Source organism: Girardinichthys multiradiatus, chromosome 11 (genome assembly GCF_021462225.1).
Source record: "Girardinichthys multiradiatus isolate DD_20200921_A chromosome 11, DD_fGirMul_XY1, whole genome shotgun sequence".
NCBI classification, from domain to species: domain Eukaryota; kingdom Metazoa; phylum Chordata; class Actinopteri; order Cyprinodontiformes; family Goodeidae; genus Girardinichthys; species Girardinichthys multiradiatus.
Window position 1 is genome coordinate 21,273,155 of NC_061804.1, and position 25,082 is coordinate 21,298,236.

The 25,082-nt window shown below is 38.9% G+C and overlaps 1 protein-coding gene across 10 annotated transcripts in view; it reads left to right on the forward strand.

Moving 5' to 3' along the window:
* fryb (furry homolog b (Drosophila)) overlaps nt 1-25,082 on the forward strand; it is an 81,812-nt gene that overhangs the window by 24,382 nt on the left and 32,348 nt on the right. For 9 of the 10 annotated variants that reach the window (XM_047378834.1, XM_047378827.1, XM_047378825.1 and 6 more), the window contains exons 2-24: nt 4,885-5,078; nt 7,033-7,086; nt 7,649-7,788; nt 8,784-8,874; nt 9,437-9,516; nt 9,614-9,694; nt 12,297-12,465; nt 12,775-12,867; nt 13,090-13,188; nt 15,742-15,843; nt 16,943-17,046; nt 17,378-17,486; nt 19,198-19,284; nt 19,653-19,824; nt 19,912-20,044; nt 20,135-20,242; nt 20,338-20,464; nt 21,859-21,972; nt 22,179-22,343; nt 22,604-22,690; nt 22,780-23,036; nt 23,114-23,303; nt 24,247-24,371. In XM_047378834.1, the coding sequence (XP_047234790.1) occupies nt 4,959-5,078; nt 7,033-7,086; nt 7,649-7,788; nt 8,784-8,874; nt 9,437-9,516; nt 9,614-9,694; nt 12,297-12,465; nt 12,775-12,867; nt 13,090-13,188; nt 15,742-15,843; nt 16,943-17,046; nt 17,378-17,486; nt 19,198-19,284; nt 19,653-19,824; nt 19,912-20,044; nt 20,135-20,242; nt 20,338-20,464; nt 21,859-21,972; nt 22,179-22,343; nt 22,604-22,690; nt 22,780-23,036; nt 23,114-23,303; nt 24,247-24,371 (2,807 nt within the window). In that variant the 5' untranslated portion in view covers nt 4,885-4,958. Of the gene's footprint in view, nt 1-1,920; nt 2,740-4,884; nt 5,079-7,032; nt 7,087-7,648; nt 7,789-8,783; nt 8,875-9,436; nt 9,517-9,613; nt 9,695-12,296; nt 12,466-12,774; nt 12,868-13,089; nt 13,189-15,741; nt 15,844-16,942; nt 17,047-17,377; nt 17,487-19,197; nt 19,285-19,652; nt 19,825-19,911; nt 20,045-20,134; nt 20,243-20,337; nt 20,465-21,858; nt 21,973-22,178; nt 22,344-22,603; nt 22,691-22,779; nt 23,037-23,113; nt 23,304-24,246; nt 24,372-25,082 lie in introns of those variants that run through there. The other variant, XM_047378833.1, reaches the window with a different exon arrangement.

Below are 25,082 nucleotides of genomic sequence, written 5' to 3' on the forward strand. Positions count from 1 at the left end.
ATGAAGGAAATAAAAAAACAAATGTCCATAATATTTGGCAGATTTTACTGATAAATGCTATTAGAAAGCTGATGCTTTCATAGATTAATAGTAGTGGGAGCTACTAGGTTGCAACGTTTCACGCATACCATATGGAGCTGACGGTTGCCTACACGTGCCAGCGGAGTTTTGCTTTACAAAAAGGATATCTCAAGACAATATTCTAATTGCGTGATTAACTTTATTAATTCCAGATTCAATCCAGTATTAAAGTAGGCTGGCCACATTGATGTTATAGTAAAACTTTTCAGTATTTGACTTGCCGATTACCGATCTGTGGTAATATGTCGGGAGAATTTCCTGATTCCAATCTGTGGCTGACTGAGTGGTGCATTTCTAGTTGATGTTTCTTTAAATTTATTGTAAAATCCATATTGGTGTAAGGATGGCAGAAAAAATATTTGTAAAAAGAAATCACTCTGGTGGATGTAAGATATGTTCATACATCAAAATTATAACTATATATTGCTTTAACCAGGGGACCAAATTCAGATGTGAAGGTTTTGCTTCTCTAATGTTATAGTCACAATGAAAGGACTTTGTAGGCCTAAAAGGGTGGAAGCAGCGAATATTTATCAATCAAAATCAGAAGACAAATAGCTGACCTCATCAAGTTGAACTTGATCTCATGCCACTGGGCTCATCTTAAAGCGTCAGATAACAAACATTTCATGTAGGAGTTCTGCTTTTCAAATGTATTTCAAGCACGTTGTACTTCAATGCCTTATATGTTGCTGAATATCTGTTATTTGATATATCCTTTAGCAACGCAACACAACTAGCAAGATTGCCAGACTTTGTCAGCTTTCTTCTCCAACAGCAGCCAGGTTAGGGTCTGTTGAGCCTTGTCAAGGGCAGTTAACTTGTGCTTGTTATTATTATCTATGCTGTTAGACATGACTCATCTCTGGCTGTTACCTGGAAACTGACAGCAATTGGCAAACCATGCACAGAATGCACCATTTTTATAAATCAAGAAACATTTTTGGAAGCTTTTAAACACTCAATATCATGTCCTCGGTTTTACCATGTAAGACATGTTAAAACCATAAACATTTTGAATCAGCTAAAATCTGTAATCGGTGCATTACAGATTTGATCGTCTTTGTTATTTAATTCATAAAATATTACAGTTTCCTAAAGATCAAGCTAGTAGTGTAAAATGCTATTTGTCCTACCAGATCTTAGAAAAACATTAGAAATATATCTGCCGTTAATTGAAAATTTTACCCTAACACCTTTGGAACTGACAAATCTGGTTCTTTTTAGTTTTCCTTGATACATGTAATCTTCCATCTTACTTTGTGTCTGTCTTGCTTGCACAGTATTTTAGATGAAGCAGTGAAATGTAATTAAACATGTACGTTATATACTGGACGTTCAGTGTTTGTGTTGAATCATCTCTTAAAATGCTGAATCATGCAAATCCCTGTGGGGGTCCCAGGAAGTGCTCTTGTCTGTCTCTTAGGGACAGGATCACGTTCTTCTCTAATCTCCTCTCTGCTTACTTTTGTAACACATTCCTGTACACTAGATACAGTCAAATTCACATTTGCAGGCACCTTAAAATTATATCATTTGGAAGCCCTAATGGATTAATTTGAGTCAACCTCTTATTTGCAAAATGAGATTAGTCCAATTTGCTTTGATGTTAAGCCATGTTACTCAGTTGTTTGACTTTCGCCAGTTTCCACATCTGTGTTTATTTCTTCGTGTGTTTTAGTGAGTGTGCACTTGTGTATGAGTAGGGGTCAGTGGGAGTGGTGGGTATGTAAGAGACTGACCGCCAGCCGTCTATATATAGCTCCTCCCTCCTCCCCTTGGCTCTCTCTCAGAACAGTGTTGAAATTCCTACCCAACTCTTCTGGTCGGACCTCCACAAGGATAAGATTCTGCTTAACTGCTACAGACAACGCAAAGACAGCCTCTTTTAAAGAAGTGCTTCACGTCGTTTCTTCTTTTCAATGGGATTCAAGGATTCAAAGGTTACAGGAACTACTGTACGGAGAAGAGGTGGCAGGTTGGAGGTGGAGCTGGAGCTAAAGTAGGAACTGATAGTTTGCCTGTGGACTCATATAGCCAGCAGGCATGAGGCCCTCCGCAGCCTCTGATCTGCCCAAACCTTTGGGAATATTCTCAGTTACTGGTTGTAGGGTGATCTCTCATCAAAATAAGTTGGTCCTTGCTGTGGTTTTTGATACTTTAAAAGGATACCCTGATGCCATTTCCTTCTCTGAGACTGTGACTGTTTGAGGCATCAAACAACCTTCACGTGGGCAGTTTCAATCTGGCTGTGACTCCTCCAGTCTGGATACAGCATATCTTCCATTTTCATTTGGATTAATTTTGGGGATAGAGCTCTAAATGCAGTTTTTGTGACATATGTCTGTTCAACTCCTCAAGGATGGAGCTTCAAACTTTTAGTTTTGGTTAAACTATCTAAGCATTAAAGAGAGACATTAATATGATGTCTGCAGTTTCTGGTGCGGTAGATTATTTGGATAGTAAAGAAAAACACCTTGCGAGGAATTAGATTTATAAAGTTATGGAAGCTGACTTTTACTTTCAGTAAAGTCCCATTGCTCCTGTCATACTATTTTGTCCCTTTTCATACTGCACCTGTGCCTCTTGTCATTTATATCATGGAAGTCCCAACCAAATGGAGCAGAGCTAGTGTCATCAGCTTCATCAAAGGCCTTGGTAAGCTTACATGGGCGTGCGTTCGTATGCACTCGTGTGTGCATCGTGTGAGTGCTCAGGTTTCATCCAAATGGATGGTTGTATGAGGCCAAGAAGGCTGTGCGCTCTTCGAATAAGTTCTCACCTCTCCTGAGTCAGGTCACATGGTCACGGAAGGTCAGTCAAGACATGACATTGTTGTTAACTGACACTGTATGTGTAGGAGAGGTTCAGGCCTTTTTGGCATGTCAAAAATCATCAGCAACGGTAGTTTATTTTCTCATCTCATGAGACTTAGTGTCCAGCTTAACAATGATGTAATTAAGAGTGGAAATGAAAACATAAACTACAATTCATCTTCAAGTGTGTCTTTCTCTGTCCATCTGTCCATCCTAGAATGTTGTTTTAATGTCAAACATGGACCAGTGTAGTTTATTCGTGGATTGGGCTGATTTCTTTACTTTATCGGAAGAGTTCAGTCAAATAGCAGATTTAGTTCAAACATGAGAGCCTGTTTTCTTTATATGCACAAATATATATATATATATATATATTCCACATGATATCATATTGAGACATAAACATACGGTGGTTAGCAAATATATTGATACTCCTTGAACATTTGTCTCATTCTAACCACAGAATTCATAGTATTTTAATAGAATTTTATGTTGGAGACCAACACAAAATAGCACATTATTCTGAAGTGGACAATAAAGGATAAATATTTTAATAGTTTTTTAGCAAATAAAAAAAAACAAACTGAGGCATTCATTAGGGCTGTGCAATAAATGGCGTACATATTGTCTTTCCGGTGTCTGTGTGCACATGTTGACTAATATAGTTTAAGTGTCAGGACTTTTCATTTTGCGTGCAAATGTAATATTTTGCTTGTTGGAGGGAGTTTTACAGGAGTAGATTCCCACACCTGACAGATTATTGTACCCAAGATTGCGTAAAATGGTGATTGATTGTTACAGTGTCCTACCTGCTTGAGTTTTTGTTATATTACCTGGTGTAGTTACCTGTGTTTCCCCCTGATTGTCTTGTCACGTTTGTCATTGGTTCTCCCTGCTGTTCAGTTTTTGTATTTGAGCCCGTTTGTCTTCTTTGTTCCCTGCTGGTTCCTTATGTTATGTGAGATTATGTGTATGTGTGTTTCCTGCTGCGTGCTTGCTACCCTGTCTGTGTCCTGCTATGGAAAATAGAGACTCGTCTTACCTTCAAACCTGGAGCTTTAGGAGTTCTTCTCCGCATATTGGTCCATCAGAAAACCATATTATGACATACTGATGTCCCCAATATTCACAATAGTGTTGCTATCAGGTGATTTTCAGATATCCTGCAGGCCTAACATGCTTTTGTATTCAGACCATTCAGGCCATTCTTTCTACAAAACAGCTCAAGCCCTGTCGGATTAGATGAAGAGCATCTCTGAATATCAATTTTCAGGTCTTGCCACACATTCAGTTGGATTTAAGGCAGTATTAACTCCATCCATCTTCCCATCATGTATGACTAGCTTCTGTAAAGAGTAGATTTGTGGAGCAGATGACTAATAATTGTCCTGCCAACAAACTCTGCCACCTAAACCCAAGATCGCTGCAGCTCCTCCACCTATCAACTCTTTATATTAATGTTGATTAATATTCTCCTTGCCCGGCTTGTCGGTTTAGTTTGACAGCCATGACCTGGTAGGTCTGTAGTTTTGCCACTCTGTCCGTTTTTTGATGATGAACTGAAAAGTGGTGGGTGAGATGTTCACAACTTAAGAAATTGTTGTAGAACCTAACCCTGCTTTAAGCTTCTCTACAACTTTATTCCTGACCTGTGTGCTGTGTTCCTTGACCTTCATGATGCTGTTGATTCACTCATGCTCTCTAACAAACTTTCAAAGGCTTCATAGAACTGCTAACCAGATTTTGGATTTTATTTAGGGGTATCAGACTAATAGGGGCTGACTACAAATGAATACTACACTTTTCATATTGTCAGTTGTTTATTGTGTTGCACTGTCTATAAAATGTGTTCAAGCTTGTGACAAAATATGAAAAAGTTCAAAGGGGATAAGTACCTTTGCAATGCAATGTATCTATGTGGCAAAATATAGCCCAGTTGGAAGTAAACATATGGTAAAAGTATTTTATGAACTGCATTGTCTGTCAGCCTCTCCAGTGGGACTGAAGCCGCCAATCCCCCCAGCCAGTGGAACTTTGGGAGAGAGGAAGGGTCCGGTCGTCATGGCGCCTGTCAACGTAGACCCTGAGAGCAAGCCGGGCGAATTTGTCCTAAAAAGCTTGTTTGCCAACTTCACCTTGCTCTCCGAACGCAAGATTCGCATCATCATGGCAGAGCCGCTGGTGAGAGAGTTTAGATTGATTTTTCCCTTGCAGGTTTGTCTTTAGTATTTCTCCCTTTTCGCTCAGGTTACAGAATCAATGAATATGCGTTGGAGCCATTTTTATGAGTTATTCAAATTAGTTTTTATGAAGGTCTTTATTGATTAATATTATTTATGCAGAGGAAGTGCTGTGCATCATGAAATCCTCAGTATCCTGCCTGTTATAAAACATAATCTAACCTGAGAAAAGTTAACAGAATTTTCCCTCTTTCTGACTGAGATTATCCCAGGATGGACTGAATATAAAGAGGGGAAAGGAAGTTAATCAAAAGCATAAACATTTCTGTTTAGTAATGTAACTGAAATAATTTGTATATAATCCAAATACCATAGAAACATCATCTGTATATATTTACATACTATAATTTTTTTCCCCCTGGTTTTCCAGACGAAGGAAGACCTTTAATGCCATACAAGGACGAACAGTATAAATACAATGGTTTAAAAGTATATGTATTTTTCCGACCCTGTGTTTTCAGGAGAGATAAACCGTTTGTTGTTTTAAAAAAAAGCTGGAAATACCTGATTGCATTTTCTTTTTACTTTCTGAAAAAAAACTCTACATGTCTCAGCTGTCATCTAACCAATGACTCTGCCATGGTACTGTGTAGTTTCACTGACTCACTAACTGGAAGGGTAGGTATGGATCATACCAGGGGAGTCTGAACAGAACATTTTATTTATATATTCCATTAAATGGAAATATTTAAATAACAATATATACAGCATTGCATAACTGTCCAGCAGTTCATGGGCGTAAATCATACGTTATATTCCATACTCAACCATCACCTGCAAATTATTCTAAAGCTAAACTGACAGAAAACAAGTGTTGGGTTCTTAAAGAGCTTTGTTTTATATTGAATCAGCAAAACAAGGTGTTATGGCACCTGGACACAACAAAACGGAAAGAACAACAACTCTGTTCTTTAGTAAATAGAAATGTATGTGCTTTTTGAAGATAATTTTGATGTTTTTCAACCAAGACTATAGCCTCTGTATATGGGAAGCCTGCACTACTGCTACACCACACAACACCCCGAAGCAGAGACACATTTAACACATGCAGGACAGTGGACCGTGAGGACCAGTGTTTGGGACCACTGGTATGGGATGCCGAGTACTGGGATGATGAAACTTCCTGTGTTTGGTTAGGAATGCCCTAGGGTTGAGAACAGACCATGATCTCCTTCCTTAAGTCACGATGGGAGTTGTTTGTCCTCCCTGCAGATAAACAAAATAAAATAATTGAGAAAAGGCCTTCTACTTTTTATCAATCATCCATCATGTCAAGCGAGTAGTTGTCGCAGAGATACTGGAGATTGTCTTTATTATTTATTTTTTCATCATTATTATTTACAGGAGTCATCTGTCCAAGGCAGAAGTCCAAAACCTCATGATGTATAGCCTCTTGCAGCAATATCACTCCAGAAATATGATTACGCACATACAAATGTGCAATTCACGTCCATGCGGACCAGGAGGAAGTTGTGAGACTGTGTAAAAAGTTAAATGTATTCATCTGGATGATGTGGATTCTCTGTTCAGCTTATTCGGACTGAATATTAATTCAAATGAATGAAAATAAATTCTATTAAAATTGTATTTATTATCATTTTAAAAAAGTAAAGTGATGGGTAAAAATCGATTATGACCGGATTTGTTTTACTCTGTCAGTCAAAATGACAGACAACGAAAAAGTTTGGCGCAACCTCTGGGGTCACCAATCAGTAATTTTGTGCAACCATGGTAGCTGAAAACCTTTTGTTTTATTTTTAAGACTTTGTCCAATAATTTGAAAGGTTCTCATGTTATTTTTTCCATAACTCAGCATTAGATTTGAGCTTAGATTGTGTTACAGTCATATTTTTCCTCTCATTACTGTTTCCTTGTGTTCTGTGTATTTCTTGTAGGAGAAACCACTTAACAAATCACTGCAGAGAGGAGAAGACCCACAGTTTGACCAGGTATGTCTTCCTCGCATTGATAATAATTTAAAAATCCTTTCTGTTCTACCCTAAATATTTTTAAAAGGAAACATGGTGGTTGGGCGTAGGGTGAGCGGCGCGGACTCTGTGCACTGTCTGCGGATCTTTGAGCTTTCATAGTCGAGCGTACCAATTTCCAACATTTCTTGTGAAAATTTCTACATTTTACAGATTTCCCCCATGGCGTCATCGGACAAGGAGGTAATTTGCCTTGCAGCTTTGGAAAAACAAATAGAAAAGAAGGTGGTATATAAGGCCATTAAGCCAGACTAGGTCAGAGGGGCGCAGAGTGGCAGGAAAACTGCGCCTCCTCACAACTGGTTAGTCAGAGCAGTGTATCACGAGTAAACAGTTCCATGTTGAGACTTTTTCCTGCTGAGCAATTTACTGTGTGCGTACGCGGTCGTGAAAATTGAGATTTGTGTGGACTTGTCCGGCAGACATCCGCATTGATGTGCGGATGTCTGCGGAGTCAAGTACGCCTGACTATGTGTGAGCCTTTAGTTAATATTTCACCTTTTTGTCACCTGCTTCTGTGCAGCTGATCAGCACCATGAGCTCTCTGGCTGAGTACTGCCTGCCATCCATCCTGAAGACCCTGTTTGACTGGTACAAGAGGCAGAACGGCCTCGAAGATGAGTCCCATGAATACAGACCCAGAGCCAACACAAAGTCCAAAAAGTGAGAGAGAAATAACACCACACACAGTCAGTTTAGTGCTCTTAGTTTCTACCTGATCGTCTCATCCACTTAAACGAGAAAATGCACGGGCAATACATTGAGAAACAGTGTTTGACAACAGATGGGACTTGGTCGTCGGTATTATTGTGTGTGTGGGGTGGGTAGAGACGGCGACCGGAGCAGCGGTGTATGAGTCTGTAAGCCCTGTGTTTTTACGTGCTGCAAAGTCATTAAAAAGAACCCCGTATCTCATCAACAACTCAGTGTTTTGATGCTGTTTCTTCATGCTCAACTCAGCAACGTATGAGTGAGGGAGTTAACCCCGAGGAAACTAGTAACTTCGGCCCTGGAGAAAGCGTCTCCCCTGTGTCATCAGACTACGGTCAGGGGACAGAAACAGGAAAGGTTAACAGTACTAACATTTGATTTAGTGCATCAAACTGTTTCTTTTACGTGTTTACTGAATCAGGGAAAAGTTCCCTTTCACGTTTTAACTAACATTTGATTTCAACTTCAACTTCATAGACTCCAATGCATTCCTAACGTGCGGTTGGCTCTATTCAATAGAATTCTATGTAGAGGAGACCTTACCATGAGAGTGAATGGAGTTATCAGAACGCTGCTTTGTAGTGTATTAATAAAGTTTGACTGACTGACTTATCTGACTGTTTTGTTGACATTCTCTTTAGCACAGCTCCATCTAGTGGATGCATAACGCAACCCCAGTCAAACGTTTGACTGCAGTAGCTTCTATTCTATGCGCCTTATAATCCGGTGCGCCCTATATATGAAAACAGTTCTAAAATAGGCCATTCATTGAAGGTGCGCCTTATAATCCGGTGCGCCTTATAGTGCGGAAAATACGGTAAGTGCTTTTATGTTCATGCAAGAATAGAAACAACAGCAGGAGCATTTAAAGGGACCCTCATGTGTAAACCACAGTTAGAAGAACAAATGTGACAACTAATCATTGTTTCTCTGACTGTGTGTCTCAGTGACGAACAACAGAAGGACTATTTGCTGGAGCGGAGGGATCTGGCAATAGACTTCATCTTTTCTCTAGTGCTTATTGAGGTCTTGAAACAGGTGAGTCTTATCTTTATGTGTGATTAATCAATGAGGCCATACTGGATGTCTTCTTAAAGTCTAATGCAGGGAATTTGCATTTATCGCTAGTACAAATAAACAATAAACTGAAAGATATGTTACATTTTTCGCTTACATTTTTTTTTCATTTAAATTTGCAGACTTGCACACTTAATCCCACTTAAATTGGCTAATACTACCTACAGAGGTATCACATTAGATGAAAATAAGGTTCTGTGGACTTTTTTTGAAGCAACTATAGACTCATCTGCGTAGACTAGCATTTAGGAAGCTAGCTTGTTTCTAGCTTCATTTCATTTGTTTGCATTACTTGTATTTTAATCTGATATACTTTGTATATTATATGTTATTTTGCTTTAAAGGAGCTTGTGACTTTAATTGTTCTACAAACTAAAATGTTATTACCAAATGTACTTTCTTACAAAATTACAATGTGTTTTTTTTTCTAATTGTTTCAATATTTCTTTATTCTCAATATGCTGTTAAAAGACAATCTAAATTTGAAATTCATCAATACATTTTTGTTTTTTTCCTGGATCAGATCCCTCTCCATCCTCTTTTGGATGGACTTATCCAAGAAGTTGTCAACCTGGCCTTCAAGCACTTCAAATACAAGGAAGGGTAAGTGGACTGGTTTTTAGTATATGTGTGTTGTAGTCAAAGATTTGTATGTCACCAAATTGATGTGCACTAATAATCATGATTGTTGTTTCTTTAGGTATCTCGGGCCCAACACTGGCAACATGCACATAGTGGCTGACCTCTATGCAGAAGTAGTTGGAGTTGTTGCTCAGTCAAGGTACAGGATTTCACTTTTAGTTGGGTTAGTGCTGATTTTGGTACAGTATTCTCTGTCATGATGAAGCCGTTCCCTTATTTGTCTTTGTGGACAATGGACCTTGTAATCACAGTAAGACAAGGCAAGGCAAGTTTATTTCTGAAGCACAATTCAGTAGCAAGACAATTCAATGTGCTGTACATGAAAAAGGGAAAGAGGCATAATAGGAAAAGTACATTACAGTGGCATGAAGGCAATTAAATAATTAACAAACACAAATAATTAAAGAGAATAAATATGAATAAAATAATAACAAAAAAGATAATTAAAAAAAAGAATGATAAAATGATTGATTGGAAAATGAAATGAAAGTTCGACTGAAAACTTAACTAATAATGTTTGGATAGCGCAGTCAAAGGACACTAAACAAATAAGTTCAATAGCAAGATGTCCCCAAGCTGACCCCGTTTTCAGCAGTGGCAAAGGATGTCTTACGAACTTTAGCACAAGTGAGAGAACTAATAGTCATTGGCAGTGTTGTGTTTTTCTGTGTGTGTGTGTGTGTGTGTGTGTGTGTGTGTGTGTGTGTGTTGTGATGCGCACATGGATAATAATGACAGTCTTGGCAATGGCCCTCTAATGGTGCAATGTCTGTGATGAGAGAATCCTATTTTGCTGGAGGTTATTATCATGTAGTGCGGGTTGGCAAAGCAGCTCAATAACTGCCACAAGACACAGAACACACTCTTCAACACTATCATCAATTTCAAATTCAACACGTTGGCAGCTAGTTGAGCTAATAGAGAATCTGTTCTGTTTGCGTGATTTTCTGCTTTAATAGGCTTCTTAAGTTGAAATCTCAAACACATTTCAGTTCAGTACCATAACTAACTGGAGTTCAGACTGTTATCTGCAGGGTATTGTATTTCTTAAACAATTTTTTAAACTATGTTCTCACTGCTGCTGAACTAATGATAAATACGACAATAATACGAAGAAATATTAACACATTGCAGTGTTTCCCCTAGGATTTTGGTGTGGGAGTGGGTGGGGTCTGACAGGAGGCAGTCACCAGTGGGGGCATCGGATGTTGCTTCTATATGCGCATATATAGATATAGATATATCTATATCTATATATATAGATATAGATATATCTATATACTATATATACATATCTACATAGTCAACAGAACATTCCTAAGGAAATAAAAGTTATTTATTTATCTTCTACCTGCTGTACTAATGTTTCATTTCTGTATCTAACTTCTTTCTTTATCTTTTTAAATGTCTCTCCATCTTTCTTATTTCTTCATCTTTCTGTCTCTCTCTTTATCACATCTTTTATCTGGTTCTGTCTCTTTTCATCTTTTACCGAACTCAGTCTTAAAGAGCAAGGAGGATAATTTCACCTCTGACAGCCAAGCCAGATCAAAACCTTTTATTCTGCGGTGACTGGACTTTAGCTGCGTGTCAGAGGCAGGGCATGAAACATTTGGGCTCTTTTGTGTACAGGAGTAGGAGAGTTAGCCCTACTGCTACTTGCAGGTGTGCTGCCAACAAAACCAAATTCGGCGCTTTTAAAAACCGCAGATATCGTTGCCTGCATTTTCTGCTGTCGGGAGTGGGTGTTCACCTGCATGCGAGCGCACATAACTCAGCATGTTAGCATCGGTGACACAGAGTATGAGGAGTGTTTTCGTCCAGCTTTTTTCACGTTTTGTCTTAGAAAGTAGATTAGTGACGACACAGGGACAGATATCGCTCATGACTTGATGAATATGACATTAATTGTGAAAATGTACTATTACTACATGCCATGATCCTCTTCAGGGGGCGGGCGGTCTTCTTGGCGGTGCACCCCTTTGGTTGATAGTAGGGGAAACGCTGAATTAATTATGACAGTAATTATTATGTTGTTTTTAGCATTTATTAATTGCTAATCATTTTTGGCATCAAAAATACATTAAAAAGTGAAATTTGTCTGTCTTGTAAGCAAGTGAAGTTGTACTAGTCCTTTTTCAGCCAGCTGATATGCAGAGAGCAGCAAGAAGGGGGGAACAACTGCACATTTATTACTCTATGCTTTAGGCAAGAAAAGACAACTCCGGTGACTCCAGCACATGTTGGGCTTTTAAACAAATTACCCTGCATTTTAGAAAGGGCATGACATAAACGTTTTAATGTTTTGAGCCTGTAACTATTTAAAACCTTGGTATATTTTTACTAGAAACTGACCGGTGCCAATCTGTAGGGTTTCCTCCTTGGTTTAGGCACCACAGTGTTGAAACATCTAGGAGTATGTGAGGAAAGCACATGTTCTTTTCCCTCTACATCACCCCTCCAGATGCCTTTCTAAATTTAGACCTGCAGAGCACTGTTGGTTAAATGCATCAGGATCATGTGTAAATACACAAACACACACACTGAGCACTCAGTGAACATAAAAAATAACTTGTTAGTGTGTGTGCGCAGAAGTATTAATATGTAAACAAGTTTACTTGTTTTTGATAACAATTCCAGTAACTGTAACCTCATTTAGGTGAACCCTGGAAATAGCGGAGTTTAATAAAACACCAGAGGCTAGAACAGTTGTTCACATCTGGTCACCATTTCCCCGTCAGGTTCCCGGCAGTGAGGAAGAAGTTCATCTCTGAGCTCAAGGAGCTGAGGCAGAAGGAGCAGAGCCCGTACGTCATTCAGTCTACAATCAGCCTCATCATGGGGCTCAAATTTTTCCGCATCAAAATGTACCCTGTGGAGGACTTTGAAGCCTCTTTCCAGTTTATGCAGGTAGGCTGCACAGAAACCATTTGCTAACTTATTATTCACATGAAATGAAAATCAAAAAAGTGTCCTCAGCTTAAGAATGAATGAAATCTTACTTTGCATTCGCTGACATCTGGAAGCTGTGTTAAGCTATCATAGAGCTGAATGCGGTAATCAGGGGTTAGGTGTCTGGCTTGGTTTCCCTTTGATGACAACTGAGCAGTGTGTTTCTAATTTCCTCCTATCATAATGGAGCTGAGGTTTGAACTGATGACTTTGCATAAACATGTGTTTCGATCCCTGATCCTGATTCTCGCCTCTCTCCGTCCACAGGAGTGCGCGCAGTATTTCCTGGAAGTGAAGGATAAGGACATCAAGCACTCATTAGCTGGACTCTTTGTGGAAATACTTGTACCTGTTGCTGCTGTAAGTGCATTCAGTTACGCATTAAGTCACATTTCGACTAATGTTTTTTGCTTTGACGTTAGACCAAAAGTCACTAAATGTTGCAAGTCTGCATCCTTTGTGTTAATATCCAAGATAATAAGATTCTGTAGTTTAGTAATTTATGGTATCAGGATAAAGTACAAGAGTACTGGGCTCTGCTTCTTTCTAAAGAGATCTCTGCATTGTTGTTTTTTCTCCCAGACTGTGAAGAATGAGGTGAATGTTCCCTGCTTGCGAAATTTTGTGGAGAGTTTATACGATACCACTCTGGACCTGTCCTCTAGGAAGAAGCACTCTTTGGTAAGTTTCTGACCAAATTCTGTTTCATTCCTGCTCATCTCTCTTAATGTCTTCTTCATTACCAACAGTTGCTGAGAGCACTTCCTGTAGCTCTCCTTTTATCGCTCAATGATGAGCGGGATGAGAGATTAAAGAAGCGCACTATGCTGCTGGGAAATCTAGCTTTTGAAGCCAGATTGACGTTATTAAACTACAGCATGTAGCTAGCAGTTGTACCATATTTCCTCAATTACACAAGCAAACAATAAAACATTTCAGTAGAGATACACTGATCAGAAATGTAGTGGCTTGAGTCTGATCGATTTTGTAAAAAAAACAACCCAAAGTTGCAGAGCTATCTCTCTGCATTGTTGACTATTTAGAAAAACAGGCAGCTTCTCCAAGGTATGGGACAGAGGTAGAAAAAATTACAAACTGAAAAGAATTACAACGTGTCTGATTTTCGCCTTGACACCATAGATTATAGCACACTAACTTCTTTTCTCTTTTTTGAACATGTAAAAATGTGACACATTTTATGTGTAAACAAGATATTCCATTTTTTTTCCAGAAGATAAATATTTAATCAGTTAAAAATAAACAACTGTGTCTAACATCATATTTGGATAAAAAGATCTGACTTGCTTTTATGTGTTACATCAAGCATTCATTAATTTATTCCAACTATAAAGGAGTGTTAAGAAGCCTTTCTTTCAAGATCAGTCAATAATTATTTATGCTAGGACCAGAGGTGATGTCACACTGTGTGTGACATCACACAGCTCTGCAGTTAAACAGGATTTCACTGACATTTCAAAACAAAGACAAAATTCTGACAGAGGTACATTTTAAACTGTCTTTAGCATCCAATATTGGTACTTAGCATGATTTTTGCAACTGTTATCAATAACAGCAGTCTTTGTGTGTATTCCCTGTAGAGTAAGTGGATCTTTACCTGAACTGTAAGATTTCCTTAACATTACCTAACCCAGCATGTGCCAGCTACAATCTGACTTGTCAAACCAGTAAACCAGAGCAACTTTACATTATTACTTTTAGCTTCCTGTTATCTGCTGACATCTATCAATGCCTCCACAGAAAATACAGTTTCATTCCCAAAAGATTCTTACACACTTTCATTTTGAAACCCCTCACTAATACTAAAAATAGAATATTGTTCCTTTAGGATAAACGTAAATACTGAAGGGTGTTGAAGTCACTGCAACAAGGTAGCTCCTATGTATGGTGCCTTTACTGATCATAAAAATATAGGATTTTTAGACAACACTGCTGATCATAGATCAGGGCTGGTCAAGTGTAAAAATCAGCCGAATCTGGTCATCAAACAAATGTTTGGCGCATCTCTAGTATTCAGTTTAATTGTGTGATTAGTTTCTGCACCCTCTGTCTCGTTTTTTCAGCACAACTAACCATTTCTCACCCCTAGTAGAATGAAGTTTAGTGCTTTAACCTGTATGAAAAGTGCTCTAAAAAGAAGTATTTATTGTTTAATTGACTGATCGATTGTGTACATTTCTAGCTTTGTCCACATGTTTATATAGAAAAAGAAAATTATGTATTTTGCAACTACTGATTCAGGATGTTTTATTAAGCTAATAGCTCTCATTGGTCATTACATGCGATCAATGAATTAAAGATGATAGTATTTGTCCTCTTGAGTGACATCATATGAATAAAAAAAAGCTTTTACAATAATTTTCTCCGCAAGATGAAATTCTTTTGCCATGCAGTAAAGTTTTAAATCAGATCAGTTTTTTTTCCACTAAGTTAATAAGTCAAAAGTTAGAGTTAATTAATTAAGGTTCTCGTTGTGGATGTTTAAAGCTACTGTAAAAATCTGCTAACAAGCAGGCTCACAGAGCTGCTGTGTGGTATTGTTGTTGCTGGCTGCTGAAGTAATATTTTAGATATCTACCTGGGTTCCTCGTTCTGCTGCAGCAGACACCCATGCTGTCTGGCCTGCAGATTCTCCAAATACTCCAACCATCGCATGCAGTCAAGCCTCTACACGCCCCTTGTCAAACAATAGTTTTGCTTTACAGTTTTTCACTAATGAGCATAACAGGGCATTCATACCCACTAACAATAACATGCAATCTCAGATAGTAGAAGGGACAGACATGGCAAACATGACAGCAATGTGGTGCATTTCTCTAATTGTTTTGCTCTTACATTCCTGAGCAACTAAATGAGAGGAGCTTCTGGAATGGTTCAGTGATGGAAAACAAATACCTCCAGTGATAAGCAGTGTCAGGTATATGATGCACTTTAAGAGTAACATTTACAAAAACATTCAAAGGAAAAGGTTTACCTGCACCAACAGGGATCATTGACAGGACATTCCACCTCAGGAATGGCAATCATGCATTCTGCATTCAGTGATAGTTGAACAAACTAAACAGCAAATTCATGAACTGATTGCTGTTGATGTTGGGTTTACTGTTGATTCAATAAAAGATGCAAAATTAGATTTGGACTTATTTACTTTAAGAAGGTATACATTCTGAAATGTTTCTTACTTCGTCTCACTTGTGTTGTCTCTCCTCATATTAGGCTCTGTATCCTTTGGTGACGTGCCTGCTGTGCGTCAGTCAGAAGCAGTTCTTCCTCAGCCGCTGGCATATTTTTCTGAACAACTGCCTCTCAAACCTCAAGGTCAGTTTTCTGTCTGCGTCATGCAAACACAACATCCATTGTACAGTGATGTATTTTATTCCGTTTGTATATGATGGACCAATACAAGGTAGTACATAATTGTTAGACTGGGAGGAAAATACTTTTGTTGTTATAAAAACATATGTATGTGATGTGCATTTGTATTCAGTAATGTATAGCTGAAATCACTAAATAAAATCCAGTGCAACAAATCATCTACAGAAGCCAGATAGGTCAGGGATAAAGTTTGAAGCAGATTTAAGGTGTAGAACATTGTCCCAAGCTTTGGACGTCTCATGGAGCACTGTTAAGTCACTCATCCAAAACCGAAAAGAATATGGCGCACAGCAACCCAAACATGACATGCCTGGCAGGGAGAGCATAAATCAAAGGAGGAGTAAACAGGCTCACAGTAACTCTGAAGGAACAGCAGAGATCCCAAGCACAAGTGGGCGAATCTGTCACCATGACAACATTGTTACACATCAGTATGAAAGCACCATCTCCATGGTGAAAACATGGTGGTGGCAGCAACATGCTCTGGGGATGCCTTTATTTGCAGCAAACAGGGACCCTTGTCAGATTTGATGGGAGGATTAAATCCAGGGCAATCATGCAAGATAACCTGTTAGAGGCTTTAGGTCTTTCACAATCTATCAAGTTTGTGACTGCAACATGACAAAATGTGAAGAGGTTTACTTTGCAAGCCTCTGAATCTAGCTTTTTGTTTTGCAATCACTGGGATGTCAACTTACAGTCAGACGAATGCATGCTGAATTTCTGCCTCCGAACGAAAGACACTACATGCACACAACACTTAACACAGCTGAATTCCACAGTAGCACCACCTAATTCTTTTTCGTCTGTGAAATCAGTGCCTGTTGCCTCAAGCCAAACACAGCAAACTAACAAACAGGTGATTAAATGGGTGTCGGTACAAGTTCATGAACCCTTTGTGAAATATGAGAACTCAGCATACATTGAACATACTAGAAGTTATCACTTTCTTTTCAACATCTTTTTAGGAAGCGTATGTATAAAGTTAAGGAGGCATGGAATCATGTACATGATGTTATTTCCTGCTTGTATGTCAACGCAGAATAGAGACCCCAAGATGGCACGTGTGGCACTAGAATCACTCTACCGCTTGCTATGGGTCTACATGATCCGGATAAAGTGTGAGAGCAACACTGCAACCCAGAGGTAACAGTTACGTGCAGTTACAGTCCTCATCAGCACAAATGTAATTGTAATTTGAAACTTTAAAAAGCTTTTAGCTTCAACTTGTTACTTATGTGATAACCTGTTTGTTATTATCAAGACATTAATGAAATCCTGTGCGTCATCCTTTTTTTGTTGTTAATTTGTTTTTGACTTCTTTCTCCAGGTTGTTTAACTGTTTTCATTTCTAGATCTTGTCAAGAAGAGAGTATATTGTCATTGAAAAGCAGCATATCGTTAGCCACCTAGCAAAATTGCTAGCCATATGTAAGAATTTCTTTTACTAATAATTCCCCTCCTTTTTTTTTAATAGCCGTCTGACGTCCATCACCTCCACATTGTTTCCTAAAGGGAGCCGCAGCGTTGTGCCCAGAGACATGCCTCTCAATATTTTTGTCAAGATTATCCAGTTTATTGCTCAGGTGTGTATTAAATAGGAAACTCTTTATGATGCCTCTTGCATATGTGACTCTTTAAGTCAGGGGTGGGCAATAATCGTCCCAAAAAGGCCAGATTATTTTCTGAACACAGTTATTCCACACACCAAGTGAACAAAACAAACTGAAAATGTAAATAATATTAAAGTAAATCATTATCTTTTAGAAAAACATTTGTCATGAAATGTGCCGTTCTTGTGTTTTAATGTTTAGTTTGATAATGTTAATTTAAGCTGTATTCCCTGGAAAAAAACAGTTTAGCCAATAGTCTGTCATCCTCAAACATTTAATTTTCATAAATACTTACAGGATTTCTGCAGGGCCCAAAAACTTAGAAACAGTTTTAAATGTATTCATCTCAATTTCCAAAATCAGTTTTAAATTAGATTTAGTTACATCTTAAAGGTGCATATTCATTCTTTCAATACTTCTTCCATTGAACCTTGTTTTTTCTTTGTAGTTTGTTTATGAAAACACTCCTATAATTGTATTGTTATATAATCATGAAGATTACAAAAAGGTGGGATTAAATGCGGTGGCAGAAACCTCAATAAAAACTAAAATACAAGTCATCTTGGGCTGGCTCCGCCGGGGGTCTTTCTGCATGGAGTTTGCATGTTCTCCCCGTACATGCATGGGTTCTCTCCAGGTACTCTGGCTTCCTCCCACAGTCCAAAGACATGCCCATTAGGTTAATTGGTCTCTCTAAATTGCCCTTAGGCGTGTGAATGAGTGTGTGCATGGTTGTTTGTCCTGTGTGTCTCTGTGTTGCCCTGCGATGGGCTGGCGACCTGTCCAGGTTCTACCCCGCCCATAGACTGCTGGAGATAGGCACCAGCTTCCCCCGTGACTCACTATGGAAGAACTAACTGACTATGGAATGACTGACTGACAAGTCATCTTTGTTCATTCAAACGCAAAATTAGTCTACAGGTGACCCATGTATCCTCAGTGCTCAGTGAGAGGAGTCAAATAAAGTCTAAAGAGGTTTATCAAGTGCTTCATATTTCACATTGATTTCTAAATAGCTTCACTCTTCAAAATCTCACTGGCTAAGATGTTAAACTTGCAGTATGATTAAAGTGTACATTATACAACAAACCAATAATAAAAATAAAGTTAAAAAAGTTATGTGCAGTTTTGTTTTTGTCTATTTGCCCGAGCATTCATGGCCTGAACCTGCTGGATGCAAACTTTTATGCTTATAGGTAAATAATATCAAAGGTTTAGAGAATATTTGCTGGGTATGAAACCTAGAGAACAAACATTCCTGGTTTCCATTTTTCTGTGTTATACTCCTTTGAAAAAGCACTTTTACAGGTTGCTTCTGTTTTTGCTTCTTTAGTCACACAAAAATGTTTCGTATCATCAAACAAATGTCGATATCAGACAAAGATCCCTTCCATTTAAGAGCTGGTCAACAAGATATTAGGAAACTGGATTTTCTTTTGACCACATAGGATGGTGGCTGTAAATGTTGAGGTCTGCTTTAAGGGTTTACATTTATTGCTGTTATTTAATGATTGTATGGAACCCGATCATAAACTTCCAAAACTCTGAAAAGTTTGTTTTTTTACTCTTTGCAGTTATTGTAAATGAGATGTCAGAAGCTCACCAATAAAAAAAAACAGAAATGCTCCTGTTGCCTCAACGAATGTTGCTTCTGTAAGACCAGTATGTTTTCTCCTTCTTTTAGGAGAGACTGGATTTTGCCATGAAGGAGATTATTTTTGACCTTTTGAGTGTTGGGAAACCTGCCAAAGCCTTCAGTCTAAACCCAGAGGTAAGGAGAGCAGACAAGTGTTCAGTCATTTGAACTCTAGCACACAGCAGTCCAACAGTGTATCTCCTCTGGCATTCCAGCTGTTATTGTAGTTAGGTTCAGAACAATATGTTCTCTGTTGAAGCCTTGCATCTGACTAAAGACAATTTTCCTCTCCAGCTGTAGGAAAGGGTTGAATTTAGTTTTTTCAGATGCTGTCCTACCTTTTGTTTTGAATGTTACAGTGCAACATGTTTTACGTAAGTCAACAATATTTACAACCACAGTAAGCAGTATAGTAAGTCTTTACCGCTGTTGTTACACGTTTTACCACCAGCTTTCAACCGGCCACCATGTTGCATTAAGGCTTTATGTGATCTTTCCTCCAGCGTATGAACATTGGTCTGCGTGCGTTCCTGGTGATAGCAGATGCTCTGCAGCAGAAGGATGGAGAGCCCCCGATGCCAAACACAGGAGCTACTCTGCCATCTGGAAACTCTTTAAAAAAGAAGAAAACCTATCTCAGCAAAACACTGACTGAGGAGGAAGCCAAACTAATAGGTCTGAGTCTGTCAGCAAGCTTTTACTCTGCTGTAATGGGGAATATTATCACCAACATTGTGATTTGTCTCTGTCTGCTCGCTGCAGGGATGTCTCTGTACTACTCCCAGGTGCGGAAAGCTCTGGACAACATCCTCAGACACTTGGACAAGGAGGTGGGTCGTTGCATGATGCTCACCAGTGTCCAGATGCTCAACAAAGAACCAGAGGACATGATCACGTACGTATCTAAACTATAAACCCCTCAGAACAGCCAACCTCTTATTAAGAAGAGTTATTGGTATCTAATTTGCAAATCCATCTTGGTTAGCGGCGAGAGGAAGCCCAAAATCGACCTGTTTAGGACATGTGTGGCGGCCATTCCCCGTATCCTTCCTGACAGCATGTCCAAACCAGAGCTCATTGACCTACTGTCACGGTAACTTTCAGACTGATTCTGTAAAAATTATTGACAATTCTTTTTAACATTTCAGAATGATTCAGTAAAGACATTGTTCTTTTCTTTTCCCACAGGCTCACGGTGCATATGGACGATGAGCTTCGACTCATTTCTCAGAACTCTCTGCAGAGCCTGTTGCTTGATTTCTCAGACTGGAGGGAAGACGTCCTGTTTGGTTACACACATTTCCTTTTACGTGAGGTATAGCAGAGCTTGAAATCACACAAAGCCATTGAATGTGGCTTAAAACTGCGCGTAAGCTTGGTTTCTCATGTTGGAGAGAATTATTATATTTTTATATACAGTGCTGGCCACATTTATTGCCACCCAAAGCAAAGATGTGGCATAATCTCATACTCCAAAATTTGGAAAAATCCCTCCTTCAATTTGGGAAAGAAAACAATCACAGTAAGAATATTTTTTTAACAAAACCTCTGGTGGCACATTTATTGGCATTCTCAACGATTCCTTTTAAATAAATGTAACTGAAGCAGTTTTTTTAATTTATTCTTTAGCTTTTTTAAGTCAAGAAAGTTAAGGAACTTCTAATTAGGAATCAAATACTTTGTGTTTCCTGCCACACAGTAAGAAGGATTCTTAATCATGGTTCAAAGTATCCCTGTTCATTGTTAGAGACTTACAGCGGAGAAAGGCATCGACCATTAGACACTATCTGAAGCCAACCACCTGTTCAGAGGTGATGCCAGTAAAACAAAACTTTTTCCTGTCCTACCATCACAAACGTGGACATGTTGAGTTTACTAAACCCTTTAACTGGAGCTTTCTGATTTGGTCAGATGAGACTACAGTACAAAGTACAGATATTGTAAATGAATAAACAGTAAACAAATAATTGGATGCCCCATTGTTAAGTATAGCAGAGACTCTGAGATGTTTTAGGATTGTTTCTCTTCCAAAGGCTTTGGGAATGTTGTTAGAGTGCCATGTCATCATGAATTCTTTAAAAGATCAAGTTGTTTACAATAAATATCCATTGGGCTCACCCAAAATCTGAGAACACATTAACAGGTTAATGGGTCTTTCAGCAGGATATTTAGTATATTGCCTAAAAAAACAAATAGTTCATCAGACACAAAATCAACTGTCCTCCGTGTCCATCTGAGTGTTCAGACCTAAACCTGCGGGTTGAGCTGAGCAGAAGAAGGACCCAGGAGAAAAAAATCTCTGTATGTTTTGTATGGCATAAAACTAGCAGAAGTAACATTTTGTGAAAAATAATTATTTTTATAATATGTAACTTTTGTCCCACTGAATAAATGTGCTCAAATTAAAGGGTTGGGGTTTTCTAAATCTTTTATTGTGACAGTGTGGTTCTGTAATAAGAAAAAATGGCATTTTAGCACAACTTTAGAAGGGGTGGCTTTAAAGGACTCTATATAGAAACCTAGTCTCATATATCAAGGTTGAAATGGTAGAGTGAGAACTACCATAGTAACACATCTTATTATTTGTGTTTAAATTGTTGTGAGTCATAACCAATAACAGACTGGACTCATGTGCCTTGTAATAACTTATTGAACTGTAATAAATAGTATTGGCAGTGTGTAGTAATGGCCTTTCCTTGTGTTTGTTAGGTCCAAGACACCCATCAGGGTCTCCAGGATGCATCCGTCAAGCTCCTCCTGCAGCTGCTCACACAGTGGAGGTTAGCTCTGCAGCTCCAGGGGAAGATGCGAGGGGGAGCTGATGTAAGTAACAACGATAACATGTGGAACTTGTTTCTGCAAGTGTGCTATCTTAAATGTGACTCTGTTTTCTGACTGTTAAACATGTCAGCGAGGTCTCATGGACAAAGAAAATAATTAGTTTAATCAACAGCTGTCTACAGTTTTCCTGGTAAAGCAGAATGAGTCACTCCCTGAACCTGTTCTCTCTATGTCTGCTCTTCCCTCAGACAAGCCCCAGGCTTCCAGAACGCAGCCCTCATTGCTCAGTGCTCCATGCGGTGGAGGGCCTGGCTCTGCTGCTCCTCTGCTCGTGTCAGATCAGCACGAGGAAGCTTGCTGTTGGTGTATTAAGAGAAATACGCTGCCTGTTTACAGCTCTGGGGCATGCTGAGGTAGAGTTTCAATCTTCAGTCAACAAAGACGGAGGCTTTTGTTGTCATTGCATATGAGTTTAAATGTGAAAATTGTGTAAATACAAATACCAAGAATGATTTTAGTAGATCCCTTTAAAAATCCGTTGTATAGAAACTTGATTGAAGGACACCAAAATCTTTACTAGATCTGATTAGAGCATAGATACCGCAGTGACTGCTTTCACATTGTGTGACGCTGCTATAAAAATAGCTGATTATATGAATGTCAACCCCTACAGGATGATGACAAACCCATGATAGAGGTCATGGACCAGCTGAGCCCAGCTGTAATGAACAGTTTTGTTCATGTGGCTCACTCTGACTCCGTGAGTGTTTATTAAAATCACTACACTAGATCCAGGACAACGACTTGCAGTCTATTATTTAAATTCCCCATTTTTTTTCTCTGCCTTAGTCATTACCACTCAGCCATCACGTTGACCTCCAGTCGCTCGTGGAGTGGTCGGCACGGCTGGTGAGCAGTTCCTACGACGTGAAGAGCCCCAGCTACGTCTGGATCTTCGCACAATGTGTGAAGGACCCATGGGTGCTCTGTCTGCACATCTTCCTGCGACAGGAGCACCTTCCCAAACACTGCTCCACCGCACTGGGATATGCATGGCCCTACGTTTTCACACGGCTACAGCTGCTCCTACCACTGGTTGACCCTAAGTATGATAAAACATGTATATTATGAGCTACCCCGAATGCTTAGAAAGATCTAAATTTCTCCCTCTTTCTTTCTGCAGCAGCCCAGTTAATGCGAAGAAGACCAGCACCGCAGGCTCCAGCGACAACTACATTTCACTGTGGCGTAATTATTTGATCCTGTGTCTGGGTGTGGCCAAACCTAGCATCATGTCGCCTGGCCACCTGAGGGCTTCCACACCTGAGATCACCGCCACCACCCCCGATGGCAGTGTTACTTATGACAACAAGGTGTGTGTCTATGCTAAGATGGACACGTGTTTCCAACGGTTCCAGGTCCATTCACCCCTATGCCAGTTAGACCTCCTCTTCTGTGTTGTAGCAAATAACAAACTATTTCATAGCCATGTACTTAATCATTGCATATTAATATATTTCTCTTTATAGTTAGGTATTTTGATTAAATAATAAGTTTTTATATTAGTCCCTTATGTCCACTGATTGTGGTACCAATTCCAGTTCGGTCCAGTCGACCGTGACATATGACAGATTATGGGCCCTGATCCAAACAAATAATTGTTAGTAACGTTCTTCTGATAGAAATTAATTGTTGGAGTTATAGACGCAGAAATTGTTATTCTAAATCATCAGTCAAACCAGGCAGGAAACACCCAATGAAGTGGGTAGGAGCTGACGATTGGTTGGGATGAGATGTCACATGTCAGATGGCTCCTTATTTTACCCCTAAAGATTTGATACCAAACAGCCCAGATTATGACACTACAAAATGATAAAGGAGCAAAATGACCAGCACCCATTTCAGATTATTCATTGACTGATTGACTAATTAATTATTAATAATTCCCCTCAGAAGACTTAGAATTTTGTACCATATTAATATTCAAAATATATTTTTTGCATACACTCCATTAAAATGGTGGAGTGGATTTATTTCTAAATATAGTCTCTATTCATAGCTGTAGAGCTTATAGTAAAGTGCAGAACTCTTATAAAAGTAATATATGTATTATGTCACGACAATTACTTTAATATGGTTATATTTGTGTTTTTGATTATAAAAAATGCCTTCAATGCCTTGATAAGTTCATCATAGGAAAACCCTGGACTCAACTAACATTAACACTGATACTTTAGAAGAAGAACTATTTCTGTTTGGTCAGTTTTGCAGCTGCTGAGTGAAGTGTGTGTGTGTGTGTGTGTGTGTTTCTTACAGGTAATAGGAACTCCCTCTGTGGCCTGGCTGTTAAAACAACTAGTCCCACTGATGAGAGCTGAGAGTCTGGAGATCACAGAGTCTCTGGTGTTGGGGTTCGGATGCACAAACGCTCTGGTCTTCAGGTATTTCAACATAAACAAGGACGAAAAAAAACAACTTCAATCAGAAGCAGAACCTATATGTCAGGCTGAGATTATGAATTTTTAATTGTTTTATATTGTTCAAGAATCTGTGATTTGCACAAACTGTGTATTGTTTGTTACCTGTTGCTTTCTGTTCTGACATCTGGAGCACAGATGACATAAACAGGATGGATGTACTGTGTGTTGCAAACTGACTCTTACCTCTTGAACCTTTGTACACTTTGTTACATTTCAACCACACACTTTAATGTTTTTAATTAGGATTTCATGCCTTGGACTAATAAAAAAGTAGTGCATAATTGGGAATAGGAAGATATCAATAACAATAAATGGTTGTCTAAATTCCTTACAAATAAAAATCAGGAAAGTGTGGTGTGCATTTGTATTCAGTTACCTTTAAATAAATAAATACCAGTGCAAACAATCCTCTTAAGAAAGATTTTCTTAAAAGAATAAAGATCTAACAGCATCTAGGAGCTCACCAGACATCTCAGAGATAAAAATGTGGAGAAACTTTAAATATCTCAGAGAACACCGTTCACTCCATCATCTGAAAATGGAAAGCGCATTGGTCGACTGCAAATCTAACGAAACATGACCGTCCACCGAAACCTATGGTCCAGCCCAGGAGAGCATTAATCAGAGAAGCAGCTTAGAGACCCATTATAACTCAGTATGAGCTGCAGAGAT